Genomic DNA, 16,312 nt, shown 5'->3' with positions numbered 1-16,312 from the left:
TATTGTCTTGATGACTGTAGCTTTGTAGCATAGTCTGAAGTCAGGGAGTCTGATGCCTCCAGCTCCGCTTTTTTCCCTCAAGACTGCTTTGGCTATTCGGGGTCTTTTGTGTCTCCATACAAATTTTAAGATTTTTTGTTCTAGTTCCGTAAAAAATGCCATTGGTAATTTGATAGGGATTGCACTGAATCTGTAGATTGCTTTGGGTAGTATAGTCATTTTCACAATATTGATTCTTCCAATCCAAGAACATGGTATATCTCTCCATCTGTTGGTATCATCTTTAATTTCTTCCATCAGTGTCTTACAGTTTTCTGCATACAGGTTTTTGTCTCCCTAGGTAGGTTTATTCCTAGATATTTTATTCTTTTTGTTGCAGTGGTAAATGGGAGTGGTTCCTTAATTTCTCTTTCAGATTTTTCATCATTAGTATATAGGAATGCAAGAGATTTCTGTGCATTAATTTTCTATCCTGCAACTTTACCAAATTCATTGATTAGCTCTAGTAGTTTTCTGGTGGCATCTTTAGGATTCTCTATGTATAGTATCATGTCATCTGCAAACAGTTACAGTTTTACTTCTTCTTTTCCAATTTGTATTCCTTTTATTTCTTTTTCTTCTCTGATTGCCATGGCTAGGACTTCCAAAACTATGTTGAATAATAATGGTGAGAATGGACATCCTTGTCTTGTTCCTGATCTTAGAGGAAATGCTTTCAGTTCTTCACCATTGAGAATGATGCTTGCTGTGGGTTTGTCATATATGGCCTTTATTATGCTGAGGTAGGTTCCCTCTATGCCCACTTTCTGGAGAGTTTTTAATCATAAATCAGTGTTGAATTTTGTCAAAAGCTTTTTCTGCATCTATTGAGATGATCATATGGTTTTTATTCTTCAATTTGTTAATATGGTGTATCACATTGATTGATTTGTGTATATTGAATAATCCTTGCATCCCTGGGATAAATCCCACTTGATCATGGTGTATGATCCTTTTAATGTGTTGTTGGACTCTGCTTGCTAGTATTTTGTTGAGGATTTTTGCATCTATATTCATCAGTGATATTGGTCTGTAATTTTCTTTTTTTGTAGTATCTTTGTCTGGTTTTGGTATCAGGGTGATGGCGGCCTCATAGAATGAGTTTGGGAGTGTTCCTTCCTCTGCAATTTTTTGGAAGAGTTTGAGAAGGATGGGTGTTAGCTCTTCTCTAAATCTTTGATAGAATTCACCTATGAAGCCATCTGGTCCTGGACTTTTGTTTGTTGGAAGATTTTTAATCACAGTTTCAATTTCATTACTTGTGATTGGTCTGTTCATATTTTATATTTCTTCCTGGTTCAGTCTTGGAAGGTTATACCTTTCTAAGAATTTGTCCATTTCTTCCAGGTTGTCCATTTTATTGGCATAGAGTTGCTTGTAGTAGTCTCTTAGGATGCTTTGTATTTCTGCGGTGTCTGTTGTAACTTCTCCTTTTTCATTTCTAATTTTATTGATTTGAATCCTCTCCGTCTTTTTCTTGATAAGTCTGGCTAATGGTTTATCAATTTTGTTTATCTTCTCAAAGAACCAGCTTTTAGTTTTATCGATCTTTGCTACTGTTTTCTTTGTTTCTATTTCATTTATTTCTGCTCTGAACTTTATGATTTCTTTCCTTCTGCTAACTTTGGGTTTTGTTTCTTATTCTTTCTCTAGTTCCTTTAGGTGTAAGGTTAAATTGTTTGAGATTTTTCGTGTTTCTTGAGGTAGGCTTGTATAGCTATAAACTTCCCTCTTAGAACTGCTTTTGCTGCATCCCATAGGTTTTGGATCATCATTTTTTCATTGTCATTTGTCTCTATTTATTTTTTGATTTCTTCAGTGATCTCTTGGTTATTTAGTAACGTATTGTTTAGCCTCCATGTGTTTGTGTTTTTTACGTTTTTTCCCCTGTAATTGATTTCTAATCTCATAGCGTTGTGGTCAGAAAAGATGCTTGATACGATTTCAGTTTTCTTAATTTACTGAGGCTTGATTTGTGACCCAAGTTATGATCCATCCTGGAGAATGTTCCGTGTACACTTGAGAAGAAAGTGTAATCTGCTGTTTTTGAATGGAATGTCCTATAAATATCAACTAAATCTATCTGGTCTGTTGTGTCATTTAAAGCTTCTGTTTCCTTATTAATTTTCTGTTTGGATGATCTGTCCATTGGTGTAAGTGAGGTGTTAAAGTCCCCCACTATTATTGTGTTACTGTCGATTTCCTCTTTTATAGCTGTTAGCAGTTGCCTTATGTATTGAGGTGCTCCTATGTTGTTGCATATATATTTATAATTGTTACATCTTTTTCTTGGATTGATCCCTTGATCATTATGTAGTGTCCTTCCTTGTCTCTTGTAACATTCTTTATTTTAAAGTCTATTTTATCTGATATGAGTATTGCTACTCCAGCTTTCTTTTGATTTCCATTTGCGTGGAATATCTTTTTCCATCCCCTCACTTTCAGTCTATATGTGTCCCTAGGTCTGAAGTGGGTCTCTTGTAGACAGCATATATATGGGTCTTGTTTTCATATCCATTCAGCAAGCCTGTGTCTTTTGGTTGGAGCATTTAATCCATTCACGTTTAAGGTAATTATTGATATGTATGTTCCTATGACCATTTTCTTAGTTGTTTTGGGTTTGTTTTTGTAGGTCCTTTTCTTCTCTTGTGTTTCCCACTTAGAGAAGTTCCTTTAGCATTTGTTGTACAGCTGGTTTGGTAGTGCTGAATTCTCTTAGCTTTTGCTTGTCTGTAAAGCTTTTGATTTCTCTGTTGAATCTGAATGAGATCCTTACCAGGTACAGTAATCTTGGTTGTAGGTTCTTCCTTTCATCACTTTATATATGTCATGCCACTGCATTCTGGCTTGTAGAGTTTCTGCTGAGAAGTCAGCTGTTAACTTTATGGGAGTTCCCTTGTATGTTATTTGTCATTTTTCCCTTGCTGCTTTCAATAATTTTTCTTTGTCTTTATTTTTGCCAATTTGATTACCATGTGTCTCGGCATGTTTCTCCTTGGGTTTATCCTGCATGGGACTCTCTGCGCTTCCTGGACTTGGGTGGCTATTTCCTTTCCCATGTTAGGGAAGTTTTCGACTATAATCTCTTCAGATATTTTCTTGGGTCCTTTCTCTCTCTCTTCTCCTTCTGGGACCCCTATAATGTGAATGTTGTTGCGTTTAATGTTGTCCCGGAGGTCTCTTAGGCTGTCTTCATTTCTTTTCATTCTTTTTTCTTTATTCCGTTCCGCAGCAGTGAATTTCACCATTCTGTCTTCCAGGTCACTTATCCGTTCTTCTGCCTCAGTTATTCTGCTATTGATTCCTTCTAGTGTAGTTTTCATTTCAGTTATTGTATTGTTCATCTCTGTTTGTTTGTTCTTTAATTCTTCTAGGTCTTTGTTAAACATTTCTTGCATCTTCTCGATCTTTGTCTCCATTCTTTTTCCGAGGTCCTGGATCATCCTCACTATCATTATTCTGAATTCTTTTTCTGGAAGGTTGCCTATCTCCACTTCATTTAGTTGTTTTTCTGGGGTTTTATCTTGTTCCTTCATCTGGTACATAGCCCTCTGCCTTTTCATCTTATCTTTCTGTGAATGTGGTTTTTGTTCCACAGGCTGCAGGATTGTAGTTCTTGGCTTCTGCTGTCTGCCCTCTGGTAGATGAGGCTATCTAAGAGGCTTGTGCAAGTTTCCTGATGGGAGGGACTGGTGGTGGGTAGAGCTGGCTGTTGCTTTGGTGGGCAGAGCTCAGTAAAACTTTAATCCACTTGACTGTTGATGGGTGGGGCTGGGTTCCGGCCCTGTTGGTTGTTTTGCCTGAGGCGACCCAACACTGGAGCCTACCCAGGCTCTTTGGTGGGGCTAATCACTGACTCTGGGAGGGCTCACGCCAAGGAGTACTTCCCAGAACTTCTGCTGCCAGTGTCCTTGTCCTCATCGTGAGACAGAGCCACCCCCCGCCTCTGCAGGAGCCCCTGCAACACTAGCAGGTAGGTCTGGTTCAGTCTCCTGTGGGGTCACTGCCTCTTCCCCTGGGTCCCGATGCACACACTACTTTATGTGTGACCTCCAAGAGTGGAGTCTCTGTTTCCCCAAGTCCTGTCAAAGTCCTGCAGTCAAATCTCGCTAGCCTTCAAAATCTGATTCTCTAGGAATTCCTCCTCCTGTTGCTGGACCCCCAGGTTGGGAAGCCTGACATGGGGCTCAGAACCTTCACTCCAGTGGGTGAACTTCTGTGGTATAACCGTTCTCCAGTTTGTGAGTCACCCACCCAGCAGTTATGGGATTTGACTTTATTGTGATTGTGCCCCTCCTACCATCTCTTTGTGGCTTCTCCTTTGTCTTTGGATGTGGGGTATCTTTTTTTCATGATTTCCAGTGTCTTCCTGTCAGTGATTTTTCAGCCGTTAGTTGTGATTCTGGTGTTCTTGCAGGAGGGAGTGAGAGCATGTCCTTCTACTCCGCCGTCTTGAACCAATCTCTCTAAGACCCCTTTTTTAAAACCTTTTTTTAAAAATTTTTATTGAAGTATGGTTGATTTACAGTGTCATGTTAGTTTCAGGTATACAGCTCAGTGATTCAGCTATACATACGTGTATATTCTTTTTTTTTAATTTATTTGTTTATTTTTGGCTGCGCTGGGTCTTCATTGCTGCACGGGGGCTTTCTCTAGTTGCAGCGAGTGGGAGCTACTCTTTGTTGTGGTGCATGGGCTTCTCATTGCAGTGGCTTCTCTTGTTGCAGAGCCTGGGCTCTAGGCACACAGGCTTCAGTAGTTGTGGCTCTCGGGCTCTAGAGCACAGGCTCAGTAGTTGCGGCGCATGGGCTTAGTTGCTCCACAGCATGTGGGATCTTCCTGGACCAGGGCTGGAACCTGCGTCCCCTGCATTGGCAGGCGGATTCTTAACCACTGCACCACCAGGGAAGTCCCTTAAAACCTTTTTAAATTCCTTAAAATACTTGCAGTTGGACAAAACAAAAATTTGAATGTTATCTCATGGGATTTTCAATATGTGTAGAGGTTTCATAGTGACTAAGAGACTCAACCTACTGACATTCTTTATAGGTATATTATTATATATGAAGTGGTACAATACTAATTTTAAATCAACTGTAAATGATTAGGTATATGTATTGCAATCCCTAGAGCACCCACTTAATAAAAAATACAATGAGATATAGCCAAAAAGCCAATAAAAATTTACAAGTAATCTTAGAAGTAACTCAGTAACACATACACACACACACTTGTGTATTATCTGGGCAGTGTAATTACAGTTATTTAAAAAATTTTTTTTCTTCATACAAAAGTCTATCAAATTTTCTTACATATTACTGGTGTAACCAGGAAAAAATACTTATACTTTGGTGTTCTCAAAAATGAAAACTAGAAATACATGTCTTTGAAACCTGGATTGTTATGGAAAAGAATAAAATGTAAACATAAATGAAATTAAAAGAGATTAAAATGTAATTTTCTAATGGTATCATCCTGGGCTGCGATTTGCAGGGAAGAAAATTAACAATAAACAAAGACTTAAAGTTAGCAATTGTCTAACTAACAGGTATCTGCTTTGATCTAACTAAGAAATGCTGTCTTAAAAATTGATCTCCAGCTCACGTTTGTCCAGTATGCCCTTGTAAAATTGGTTGTTTTTTTTTTCTCTAGAAGTTGTATTGTTAATTAACTGATCATCTGAGTAATTAGGCGTTTCCTCTGCCTTTGAAGTGAACTTTTAAATAACTAACTTTAAATATGAAGGAAATTAAGCTTATAATTATGTCCTTAGGATCAAAGTTCTGATCGTACCAGTCTTTCTTCAGTGGGAGCCCAGGATTCTGAATCTACCTCATTAACAGATGAAGATGTCTGCCACGAGTTGGAAGGAGCCACTTCTTCTCAGGAAAGCAGTGCCACTGCAGGGACTAAGGGAATTGATTTCAGCAGAACAAGCCTGGAAGGTTCTTCCTCCTTAGAAGGTTTGTCCAAACAGCTCGGTCATACTACATTTGATTTGTGGTACCTTTATTTTTTCTCCTTTATGTTTAATTTTGTAAAAGATTTGCATGGCTCAAAACAGTAGAGAACCAAGGCACTTTCAGAGAAGTGTAGCTTCTTCCATCCTCATCCCTTCATCTTGTTTTGTCACTGTCCCTAGAGGTAGCCATTTTTATTCATTTTGATTTATCCTTTCATTGTTGCTTTTTTTAATGTGCTTTTGTTTTAAAATGTGCTTTTTTAAAAAGCGTGTGTGTGTTTGTGTGTGTGTTCTTAATACCTCTTTGTCTTCTTACTCAAAAGGTAACATGCTATAAACACTTAACTGTTTCTTGCTTTTTTCACTTAACACTATATTCTGAAGAGCATTCCATATCATCACATAGTGTTGTCCCTCATTCATTTTTACCGTTGCATTGTTCATCATGTGTGGATGTATTGGTTTATTTTAACCACTTCCCTGTTGATGGACTTTAAGTTCTCAGTCTTTAACTGTTATAAATAATACTGTGATGCATATATGTCATATTATATTTTGCCAGGGTATTTTTGGAAGATACTTCCAAGTTTTTCCTTGAAGTGATATTGCCAGGTTCCTTCCTCAGGGGTATACTATTTTGTATTCCCACAGGTAGTATATAAGAATACCTATTTCCCCACAGCCTTGTGAAGAAAATATGTTAGCACACTTTGAAATTTTTGCCGTCTGATAGGTGAAGAATGTATTTCAATTTAGTTTTCATTTTTCTTTATCTTATAAATTAAGTCGCATATCCGTTTATGTGTTTAAGGACTATTTGTATTTCTTTTTCTGTGAACTGTCCTTTGCCTACATTTCACTTTCACTTTTTGGTTCTCCCCACTTTTTAAAAGTTTTAATAGCTCTTTTTTATGTTAGGGAATTAATCCTTTGTCTCTTATATAAGTGGCAGATGCTTTTTCCAAGTTTGTCAAGTTCAGGGGTTTTTTTTCCCCCCACATAAAAGTTTTTAATTTTATGTCATCAAATTTATCAGTTTTTGCCCTATTGCTTCTGGATTTTGAGTTATTATGAAAGATTTCCCCTTCCCTAGGCTCACCACTGTTTTCTTCTCATACTTCTCTGATTTCCTTTTTAACATTTTCTGGGGTCAGCAGACTTTTTCTGTAAAGGGCCATATTGTAAATAGTTTAGGTTTTGTGGGCCACATACATCTCTGTCACATATTCTTTTTTGTCTTTTTCTTTTTTTTAACAGTGCTTTAAAATGTTAAAATTATTCTGAGTTTGTGGTCATACAAAAATAGATTTGACCCCTGATTTAAATATTTAATCCATTTGAAAGTTATCCTGTTATATGATGTGAGGAATGAATGTATTATAATGTTTTTCAAATTTGCATCTTTGCTACTTTAAAAAGCTTTTATTTTGGAAATAGTCAATCACAAAAGTAGAAGGAATAGCACAATGAGCTCCCATGTACCTTCACACAACTTCAGCAACTATCAACAAATGGCCAATCTTGTTTTATCTTTTCCGCCTCTTCTGCTGCCAACATTTTTTCCTTCCCACTGGATCATTTTAAAGTAAATCCCAAACAGTATATAATTTTATTCATAAATACTTCAACATGTATTGATATTTCTAAAACACAAGGACTTTAATGTTATATCTTTGTAACTTTTTATTAAAGTTTATTTATTTAATACATTTATTATTTACTCTGTTATACATGTAGTGTGTACATTTTTATGTATGTAAATACTGTACATTTCACAAATTGAGGACAACTGATTAACCAGTATCAGATTAAGAGGCAGAACCTTGGGACTTCCCTGGTGGTCCAGTGGTTAAGACTCTTTGATCCCAATACAGGGGGCCTGGGTTTGATCCCTGGTCAGGAAGCTAGATCCCACATGCCACAACTAAAGAGCCCACATGCCACAATGAAACTCCTGCATAATGCAACTAAGACCTGGTGCAGCCAAATAAATAAATAAATAAATAAATGTTTGGAGTGGGGAGAAAGAAACAGAACATAAACAGCATCCAGAACCCCCTCTCATAACCACATCTACTCACCACTCCCTTCACAAATGAACATTATCTTCTAACACTGTATGTCAGCATGGCCATTTTTGAACATGTTATGGACTCATACAGTATCTTTTGTGAAGCATTCATTGTTTTTCGAAACAAAATTGTAATATTGTTATATTTTTAGTGTGACAAGATTTATCATATATCTTATATAAAATATATACTTAAATTTTCACAACTATCTCATGAAACTCTTTTTAAAAGGCGGTTTGTTCAAATTGAGACCCAAACAAGGTCTACTTTTTGCATTTGTTTGATATGTCTACTAACTCCCTCTCATCTTTGTTCCCTGTTTTTTCCCCCTTTCGTATATTCATGAAGAAATCCGGTGATTAGTTCCCTGCCCCTTATTTTTTTTCTAACATGCAAGAACAGTTTATTGAGCTAAGTAAATAAGACTTACCTCACAACCTGATTCATATTTGCTAAAAAGAATATTTATTCTGTGCTGTAGATTGATTAGATACAAGAGGTAGGCTGCCCACATAAATGATTGAATTAGTCAAGGCTGATAGATAGCAATTTTGAACTAGCTTTAGCAGAGGGGGATTACAGAAGGTTATCGGGGGACCATCAGGAAAGAACTCTAGTTGCCACCATTTCTAAGCATCTTAAAGGATGATGTGAAGCTTCAGCTCTCTCTCCACCTCTCTGTATGTCTGTGTGGCAGGGCCTAGGGCTAGAGAAAGCTCTAGAGCTATCTTTTTTTTTTTCCCTTGTCATTTATTTGCTGAAGCAATCAGATCATTAATCTGGATTATGCATCCCCATGGTGGTGTTTAACATGTTTTCCTATCCTCTCTATTTCTTGCAACTGATAGTTTATACTGTTACTTTTTTTTTTAACCTTTATATTTATAAAAATACCATTGTTAATGCATAAAATGTAGTAACTACTGGAAAAAAAAAGTATAGAAAATGTATTGATTACTTCCAGTTTTCCTAACTAGATATAGCCACTGTCAGCAATTGACTTGACCACAGAACCGCCCTTATTTTGTTGTCATTTTAATACCTGCTAATATCCCTTTGCTCTTAAGAATATACTTGGAAACTCTTCCCTAGTGTTTAAAAGTAAGATTACTGTTCCAGATTTTAAAGATCCTTCTAAGGCAGAGAGTTGCCAGTAATTCTTTTCATGATCTGAAATAAGATCAGCTATTTTATACTTTTTAGACCTTAGAACTAAACACTTTCTTTTATCCAAAACATGTAAGAATAGAAACAGCAAAACAGTAATTACAAACAACTGGAATGTCTTCTAGTCTGTACACACAAAGTGCTTAATAAGTGAGTAATGAATTAAAGCACATTTCCTTAGGTGTACACAAAGGCATATGTTGAAAAACATTTTTCATTATTTATTTGCTTTTTCTTAAATTACCTTTATCATTTTAAATAGTTTTAAATAAAATAGTTTGACATTTTACCAGAGAATTTATGAAAGTGAAAGATTCTCATATCCTTTCTGTTAATTTTAATGGTTTTGCTCTTTGTTTTTTAATAATGAACAGGATCCTTGTCCAAGTTTGCCTTACCTGGGAAATCAGAAGTGGCATCTTCCTGCAACACGAGTAATACAAATATCTTCCAGAACTATGCAATGGAGGTACAATTTAATCAAAAGAACATCTTCATGTACTACTTAATAAAATTTACATTTCTTAAGTGTTGATAGTCTCTGGTAGAGTGATAAAAAGTTAAATATATGGCATCTGAAAATTTCAGAATGTATATTGCTCCTGAATAAACTTAAAATATCTAGTATTTCAGATTATTGAAGTCATATGACTTTTTCTGTTTAGAAAAGTTCCATACTTCCTTTCATGTTTATCAACATACATAAGCATTTTTATTTCCAGTATTTATATTTACCCTTTGTTTTATGTATGTCCTCTTTGAATTTTTGTTACACTTTTGTTTTTCTTTTTTGTTTTGGCCATACCACACAGCATGCGGGATCTTAGTTCCCCAACCAGGGATTGAACCCGCACCCCCTGCGGTGGAAGCACGGAGTCCTAACCACTGGACTGCTAGGGAAGTCCCTATTTCACATCTTAAACACTTGTAACTAATTTTGCTGTGCAGGCACACTTTTTGGATGAGGATACAGGGAGCAGATTTGGCATTTGTGTCAACTTTTTCCATCATGTTTTTCATTCTTTTGTGTCACTTTGATGTAGATATCTGCTGGGTATGCTGCTATATCCCATTTTCTTGCAATAAAAAGGTTATAGTTTTACACCTTAAAAACTTTCGCTAATTTTTGTGTAAAAATTGCTTCCAAAAACATTTGTGTTTCTGTTTCACACTAATTCGCAAAAATTTGGAAAATAAATTTGCATGCAGCTGGAAAATAAATGATGAGCACTGATGTTGCAGTTTACAAAGTTTCTGATGGCTTCAGGAATTTCTATATTTTAATGTAACGACAGCATTTACATTTATCTATAGCAATGCTTCTTAAACTGTCTGTAGTGACAGACCAGGGTTTTTTTTGTTGTTGCTGTTTTTAATTTCCCATCTGTCATGGCTGTTACTCTTGTAAAATCTACTGATCACCGACTTAGCTGTTACAGCAATTAGTTTAAAGGTCTCCAGATCCTCTTCTCAGTTTCTTTACTTAGCTCATCACAAACCAGTAAGAGTTTGTGGACCAGCTCCTGACTGGTGACCACACTTTGAGTAGCACAGATCTGTAACATGTAATTACCAATACCTATTTTGTGTATTAACAAAGTAATACTTGGGTTTAGTTTTCCGTTTATAAAATCATGGCAGATTTTATAGTACGTAATTATAATGGTAAAAATGCTCACTTAAATGCAAGTTTCCCTTTCAGGCAAAAGTTTTGGAACAGACTTAGCTGAAATAGTTAAAGATGAGTTTATTATATAATGTACTGAATGTAATCCATTTTTCATTTGTAACTTCTGAATCCTTCTGAGTTTTACTTTTCCAGTAGATATATGAATTGAAATGGTTTTTAAATTGTAATTGCACTAACCGGCTTACTTTATAAAATGCTGTTTTCTCCCATAGGTTCTTATCTCGAGCTGCTCTCGTTGTAGAACCTGTGATTGTCTTGTCCATGATGAGGAAATCATGGCTGGCTGGACAGCAGATGATTCAAATCTCAATACAACCTGCCCATTTTGTGGCAATCTTTTCTTGCCCTTTCTGAACATCGAAATAAGAGATTTAAGACGACCTGGAAGGTAGTGATTTATGCTTTTTTTCCCTTCATGTTTAAGGGTCATGTTTCCTAGAATATCTCTTTTCTCAAAAAGCTCCTTTGATTCACATTACAGATACTTTTTGAAGTCAAGCCCGTCTACAGAAAATATACATTTTCCATCCTCCTTTTCAAGGCAGACAAGGCAGTCTTGTATCTCAACATCAGCCTCTGGTCTTGACACATCTGTTCTCTCTGTTCAAGGGAATTTTGATCTAAATAGGTAATTATGACTATGTGGAACTATATTTTAACAACATATATTATACATTTCAAGTAATGACAAAAGAATTAGCTGACCATTTTAAGGTTTAAATTCCTATGTATAATAGATTCTTAATCTCAAGTTCTTATTCCTAATTAATTCTCTCTCTCTCTTGAGGAATTAAGTCAGTACTGAGGTACTGCTACTTTGCAATATTTAATTTTCTACTTAGGAATATTTAATAATCTAAGAAAACATTTGGCGCTGATAGATGAACTATAAAATCAAACTAAGACTTACACAGTAAGCCTAATACAAGTAAGTCTGTGCTTAAAACAAATGCCGAAATCGACTCCATTTTGGAGAAGTGCCAAATACACCAAATATAGCTGGGCAAGTGAAGCTATATTGGTAACTGCATGTGCAAAAGAAAATGCCTACATAGTACTTACTAGCAGGCTAGCATGACCTGTTTGATCCTGACTGCTTAGACTGCAAAACTGCAAATCTGTGTGTGTACCTTCTTTCATCATAGGTCTATTATAGCCCTTTCTTTGTCTCCCACTAGCTCTGACTCCTGAAGGAATAGGTGCCTATTTTTTCTGCTTTGTATCCTCGGGCCTGCTGTGGTTCCTGCAGTATAAAAGTTGTCCACTAAATGTTTTGAACAGATGAATGACTCTTGTATATTTAAAGTTTACTGGATAAAAAGGAAATTTAACATGATTAGGCTACTTTAAACTGTACCCTTTTTCCCAGCCAAAGCCTGATTAACATCTTTCCTTCGTTTTACTTTGCTATGTGCAGCTCTGATTCTAAAGAGAAGAACATGGTCAGTGAAATAAAGTAAATCTAGACAGTGATACGCTTTTTTCTTTTTTCAATGCCCAAGCAAATCAAAGTTGCTCGAAAATACATGTGCCCGAAGTATTCAGATCCCTGCTGATAGATCAAAAGCAGCTTTGTCAAAATGTCCAGTATTTCCAATGGCCAGGAGTGTTAGTACTTATGGCACCTTGGATAAGGAAGACAATGGAGGACAGAAGCTCATTCCTACAGGCAGCCTGCCAACTACTTTACAAGGAGCTACAGTATGTATTTTGGTGTTTTTTACAATTTGGACATTGATAATTTACGTATGAGTTTGTTCCCCTTGTGCTAAACAGCCTTGTAAGCTTCAATTTTATTATTGTTAAGAAGAGTGTCTTGTTACATGATACAGTTACATTTCTAATTATATGGAAATCATTGACAGGAATTTTTTTTAATGATTTAGTATCATCAATCTTATAATTGCTATTTATGGTTTTTATTTACTCAACAGGATTCTTTAGGATTAGAATGGCACCTCCCAAGTCCAGATCCTATCACTGTTCCATATCTTAGTCCTTTAGTGGTATGGAAGGAACTTGAAAGCTTATTGGAAAATGAGGGTGACCATGCAATAACAGTGGCAGACTTTGTGGACCATCATCCAATTGTTTTTTGGAACCTGGTGTGGTATTTTAGACGTCTTGACTTACCCAGTAATTTACCTGGATTGATTCTTTCTTCTGAGCATTGTAACAAGTATTCAAAGGTATGAGAGTAAAAATTAACTAAAAGCCAGTGCTACTGTCACCATTGTAATGTTTGCATATTCATAATGACAAAAAAGTAATTTTATGCTGAATATTTTTAATAACCATCTGAATCAATAAAATTGTTGCAAATAATTTTTCTTCTTACAGTCTAGCGGTAAGACAGTCATGTTTTTTAGACTTCTTATAAAGTTTACACAAAATGGACTTGACTTTTTGTTATAGCCTCAAGAATAAACTGTAAATGACTCTTATGAGAAGACTTTGTGAGTTTGCCCCACTCATGCCGCATACCGCCTTCAAAAATAAGCCTGACACTTCAGTTGGACATCTGTAATTCATATCGCAGTCATGTGCTACCATTCTCTTCATTCCTTTACTGTGAATTTTTGTTTAACATTTAGGTAGTTTGTTATATGTTCACTCGTATTTTTGATATGTTGCTCTATTAAAGCATTTTTTTTTCTTTTTCATATGCTGTCACTGGCACTAAATGGCAAAGTGTCTAAGTTCAGAAACTTTGTCTTCTCCATTCTTGTACTTCATGTCTATGATCGTGCAATGTGTTTGGATTTTCAGTACCATAGTGAATGAGAGGTTAACTCAGAGTACCTGCGCTAGGGTCTTGAACTGATGGAGAATGGGGCTCCTGGATTCATCTTTCTGTGGAGCCTCAGTCATAAGCTGGTCAAGATTAGCCCTTCATGGTACCCTTTCTCACTGATCTTAGTACTTTGTTAAATCTGCTACTTTAGGGATCATTGGCTTCTCAACTCAGGTCATCTCCCTTCGGTAGGTTATAAAATGCAGACAAATCAGTGATTTTTCTGTTCTCTTTTCTCTCTTGCATACATGCATCCTAAAAAATATTTTTAAGGCTCTTTATAAAATATTTACAAAACATGGTCATATAAGGATCATTAATGAATGTTTTTTTTATTCTTCAACACAGATTCCTCGCCACTGTATGTCTGAAGACAGTAAATATGTTTTAATACAAATGTTGTGGGACAATATGAAATTACATCAGGATCCAGGACAGCCGTTGTACATCCTCTGGAATGCCCACAGTAAGTGCTGTCATAGAATGCTGATGTCCTTCATATGAGAGTACTATTTGCTTTAAATAGCCTAAACTAATGTGTAACTGACTTTTATTTTACACTACTTTTTGTCTTACAGGTCAAAATCGTACTCTTTTGTTTGAGAGTGAGTGTTAAGTTTGATGTTTTTAGTATTATCATCTATGGAGGTCAAGGGGTTTTTGTTTTTGTTTTTTGAGTGGTGCTGTGTATGTGCTGGAGGGGTTATGTTTTGTAGAGTTTTGTTTTTAGCACATTGCTTGTACCCTATTTCTTCTTTGTACTTATTTTTTGTTTCCATCCCAGGCTGCTGATGTAAAATTCCTTCCAGGGGCTGTATTAAGGAAAACAGTATTTTTAGTTATTGTGTATTTGAGCCTTTAAGCTTATTTTTATCATTGTCTTATTTCTTCCTTTTTTCTTCTTACTTCATTCTTAGATTTCAGTTCTTTTATCTATTGCCCTTAATTTATTTTTAGTGCTTTGTAACTTTTTCAATAGCTGTCAGTTGCTGCTTAATTACATTCTCCTTTCTACACAGAACATTTTTCTTCATCTGCTCTTTTGTTCTTTTACAGCCCAGAAGTATCCAATGGTCCATTTATTGCAAAAAGGTGATAATTCATTTAACCAGGAACTATTGAAAAATATGGTAAAAAGCATTAAAATGAATGATGTCTATGGACCAATGAGTCAGATTTTAGAGACACTGAATAAATGTCCTCATTTTAAAAGACAGAGGTAAGTCATTCTTTTAAATGAATATATTGTTCCTCTAAGCAGATTCATATTGTTTGCTGAGTGATTTGTTAGAATATCTCATGCTTTTATTAACATAAAAATTTTTGTAGATATGTATAGACTGTTTGAATAGTAATATCTTCTCCACTCCTTTTTCCCCCCAGGAGTTTATATAGAGAAATACTGTTTCTCTCACTTGTGGCACTGGGAAGAGAAAACATTGATATAGGTAATTCAGCATAACATATAACATGTAATATTTATATATCATGGCATAGTTTTCAAAGTGTTTTTATATTGGTAGTCTTAATTAGTTTAATATAAAATTATATTAATATAATAGAACTGTGTGATTTTTTTAATATAAGGTAAAAGATACTTTGATATTTTGGTCATGTTGGTAATAATAATGATAAATAATGAAAGCTAACATTTTTTGAGGGCTTATTATGTGCCTTACATTGTAGCAAGTAGTTTCCATATTTTATCTCATATAATCCTCAAAATCCCTATGAGATGGGTACTGTTATCATTTCCATTTTATTACTGAGGCAACTGAGGATCCAAGAGGTTAAGTGACTTAAACTTGGGTTTCACAGCAATAACAGAGCCATATCTGAACCAAGCAGTCTTAATTTCCAATCCCATGCTTTTAACTATTGTGTCAGATCACTAATGACATTAAGCTTGTTTCAGAAAAGAAGTAAGGTAGCTAAATATATATTTTAGGAGGTCTCGAACATTTTTGGTTGATCATCTTCTACTCTCAGTTATTGTGCTTGGCCTCCTTTAGAGTAACAAATAGAAAGTAAAAGGATTGAAAAAGATACTCCATGCAAATAGTACTAAAAAGGGAGTTACTGAGGTTTCTGAAATCAGAAGTGAAAAAATAGATGAATCAATGAGCCTCTTGCCACTAACCCCTCCTCCTGAAGCCACAAGATGGTTTCAGGTTCCAATCAGAAATGTTGGCAAGATGAAATCCCCTGCATAAATGTGATCCACAGATGGGCCTGGTGGTATTTGTAACTTTTTGCAAGGCATTTTTTTATATATATTTTCGTGCACAATTTTTTAAACGTTACTTTAGTAAACAAATGTATTTCAGAATATATTTATAGTCGAACAATTCCTATATTTGAAGTGGAGCCATATGAATGTCAGTAGGTTACATTTCTCTATTACCATAAACTACTGGCGATTTGTAAAGAAATATATATAAGTGTGACTGCAGCTTTTTAATGTTACCCACAGTGTATTTTTTCACTTGTACTAAAATTGTATCAAATGTGACATTATATGCACTAGCAATAAAATGCTCATTGTTTCATGGCATAAACCTCCAAAAAAAAATAAAATAAAATAAAAA

General features: G+C 35.5%; 1 protein-coding gene and 1 long non-coding RNA gene across 12 annotated transcripts in view; one reads left to right on the top strand and one right to left on the bottom strand.

Annotated features, from left to right (window-relative positions):
- LOC309654381 overlaps nucleotides 1-16,312 on the bottom strand; it is a 198,033-nt gene that overhangs the window by 28,397 nt on the left and 153,324 nt on the right. The window lies entirely within an intron of this gene.
- Nucleotides 1-16,312, top strand: part of DENND4A (DENN domain containing 4A) — a 134,653-nt gene that overhangs the window by 106,914 nt on the left and 11,427 nt on the right. For 8 of the 11 annotated variants that reach the window (XM_082444731.1, XM_082444725.1, XM_082444732.1 and 5 more), the window contains 10 exons: nucleotides 5,813-6,002; nucleotides 9,615-9,709; nucleotides 11,143-11,318; nucleotides 11,412-11,558; nucleotides 12,433-12,631; nucleotides 12,865-13,119; nucleotides 14,073-14,190; nucleotides 14,303-14,329; nucleotides 14,781-14,943; nucleotides 15,108-15,172. In XM_082444731.1, the coding sequence (XP_082300857.1) occupies nucleotides 5,813-6,002; nucleotides 9,615-9,709; nucleotides 11,143-11,318; nucleotides 11,412-11,558; nucleotides 12,433-12,631; nucleotides 12,865-13,119; nucleotides 14,073-14,190; nucleotides 14,303-14,329; nucleotides 14,781-14,943; nucleotides 15,108-15,172 (1,435 nt within the window). The remainder of the gene's footprint in view (nucleotides 1-5,812; nucleotides 6,003-9,614; nucleotides 9,710-11,142; nucleotides 11,319-11,411; nucleotides 11,559-12,432; nucleotides 12,632-12,864; nucleotides 13,120-14,072; nucleotides 14,191-14,302; nucleotides 14,330-14,780; nucleotides 14,944-15,107; nucleotides 15,173-16,312) is intronic. The other 3 variants (XM_082444735.1, XM_082444734.1, XM_082444727.1) reach the window with 1 other exon arrangement.

The sequence above is a fragment of the Balaenoptera physalus genome (genome assembly GCF_965194825.1).
Source record: "Balaenoptera physalus genome assembly, chromosome: 2".
Lineage (NCBI taxonomy): Eukaryota > Metazoa > Chordata > Mammalia > Artiodactyla > Balaenopteridae > Balaenoptera > Balaenoptera physalus.
The sequence above is the reverse complement of the archived record's forward strand: the minus strand, read 5'-3'. Positions and strand labels throughout refer to the sequence as shown.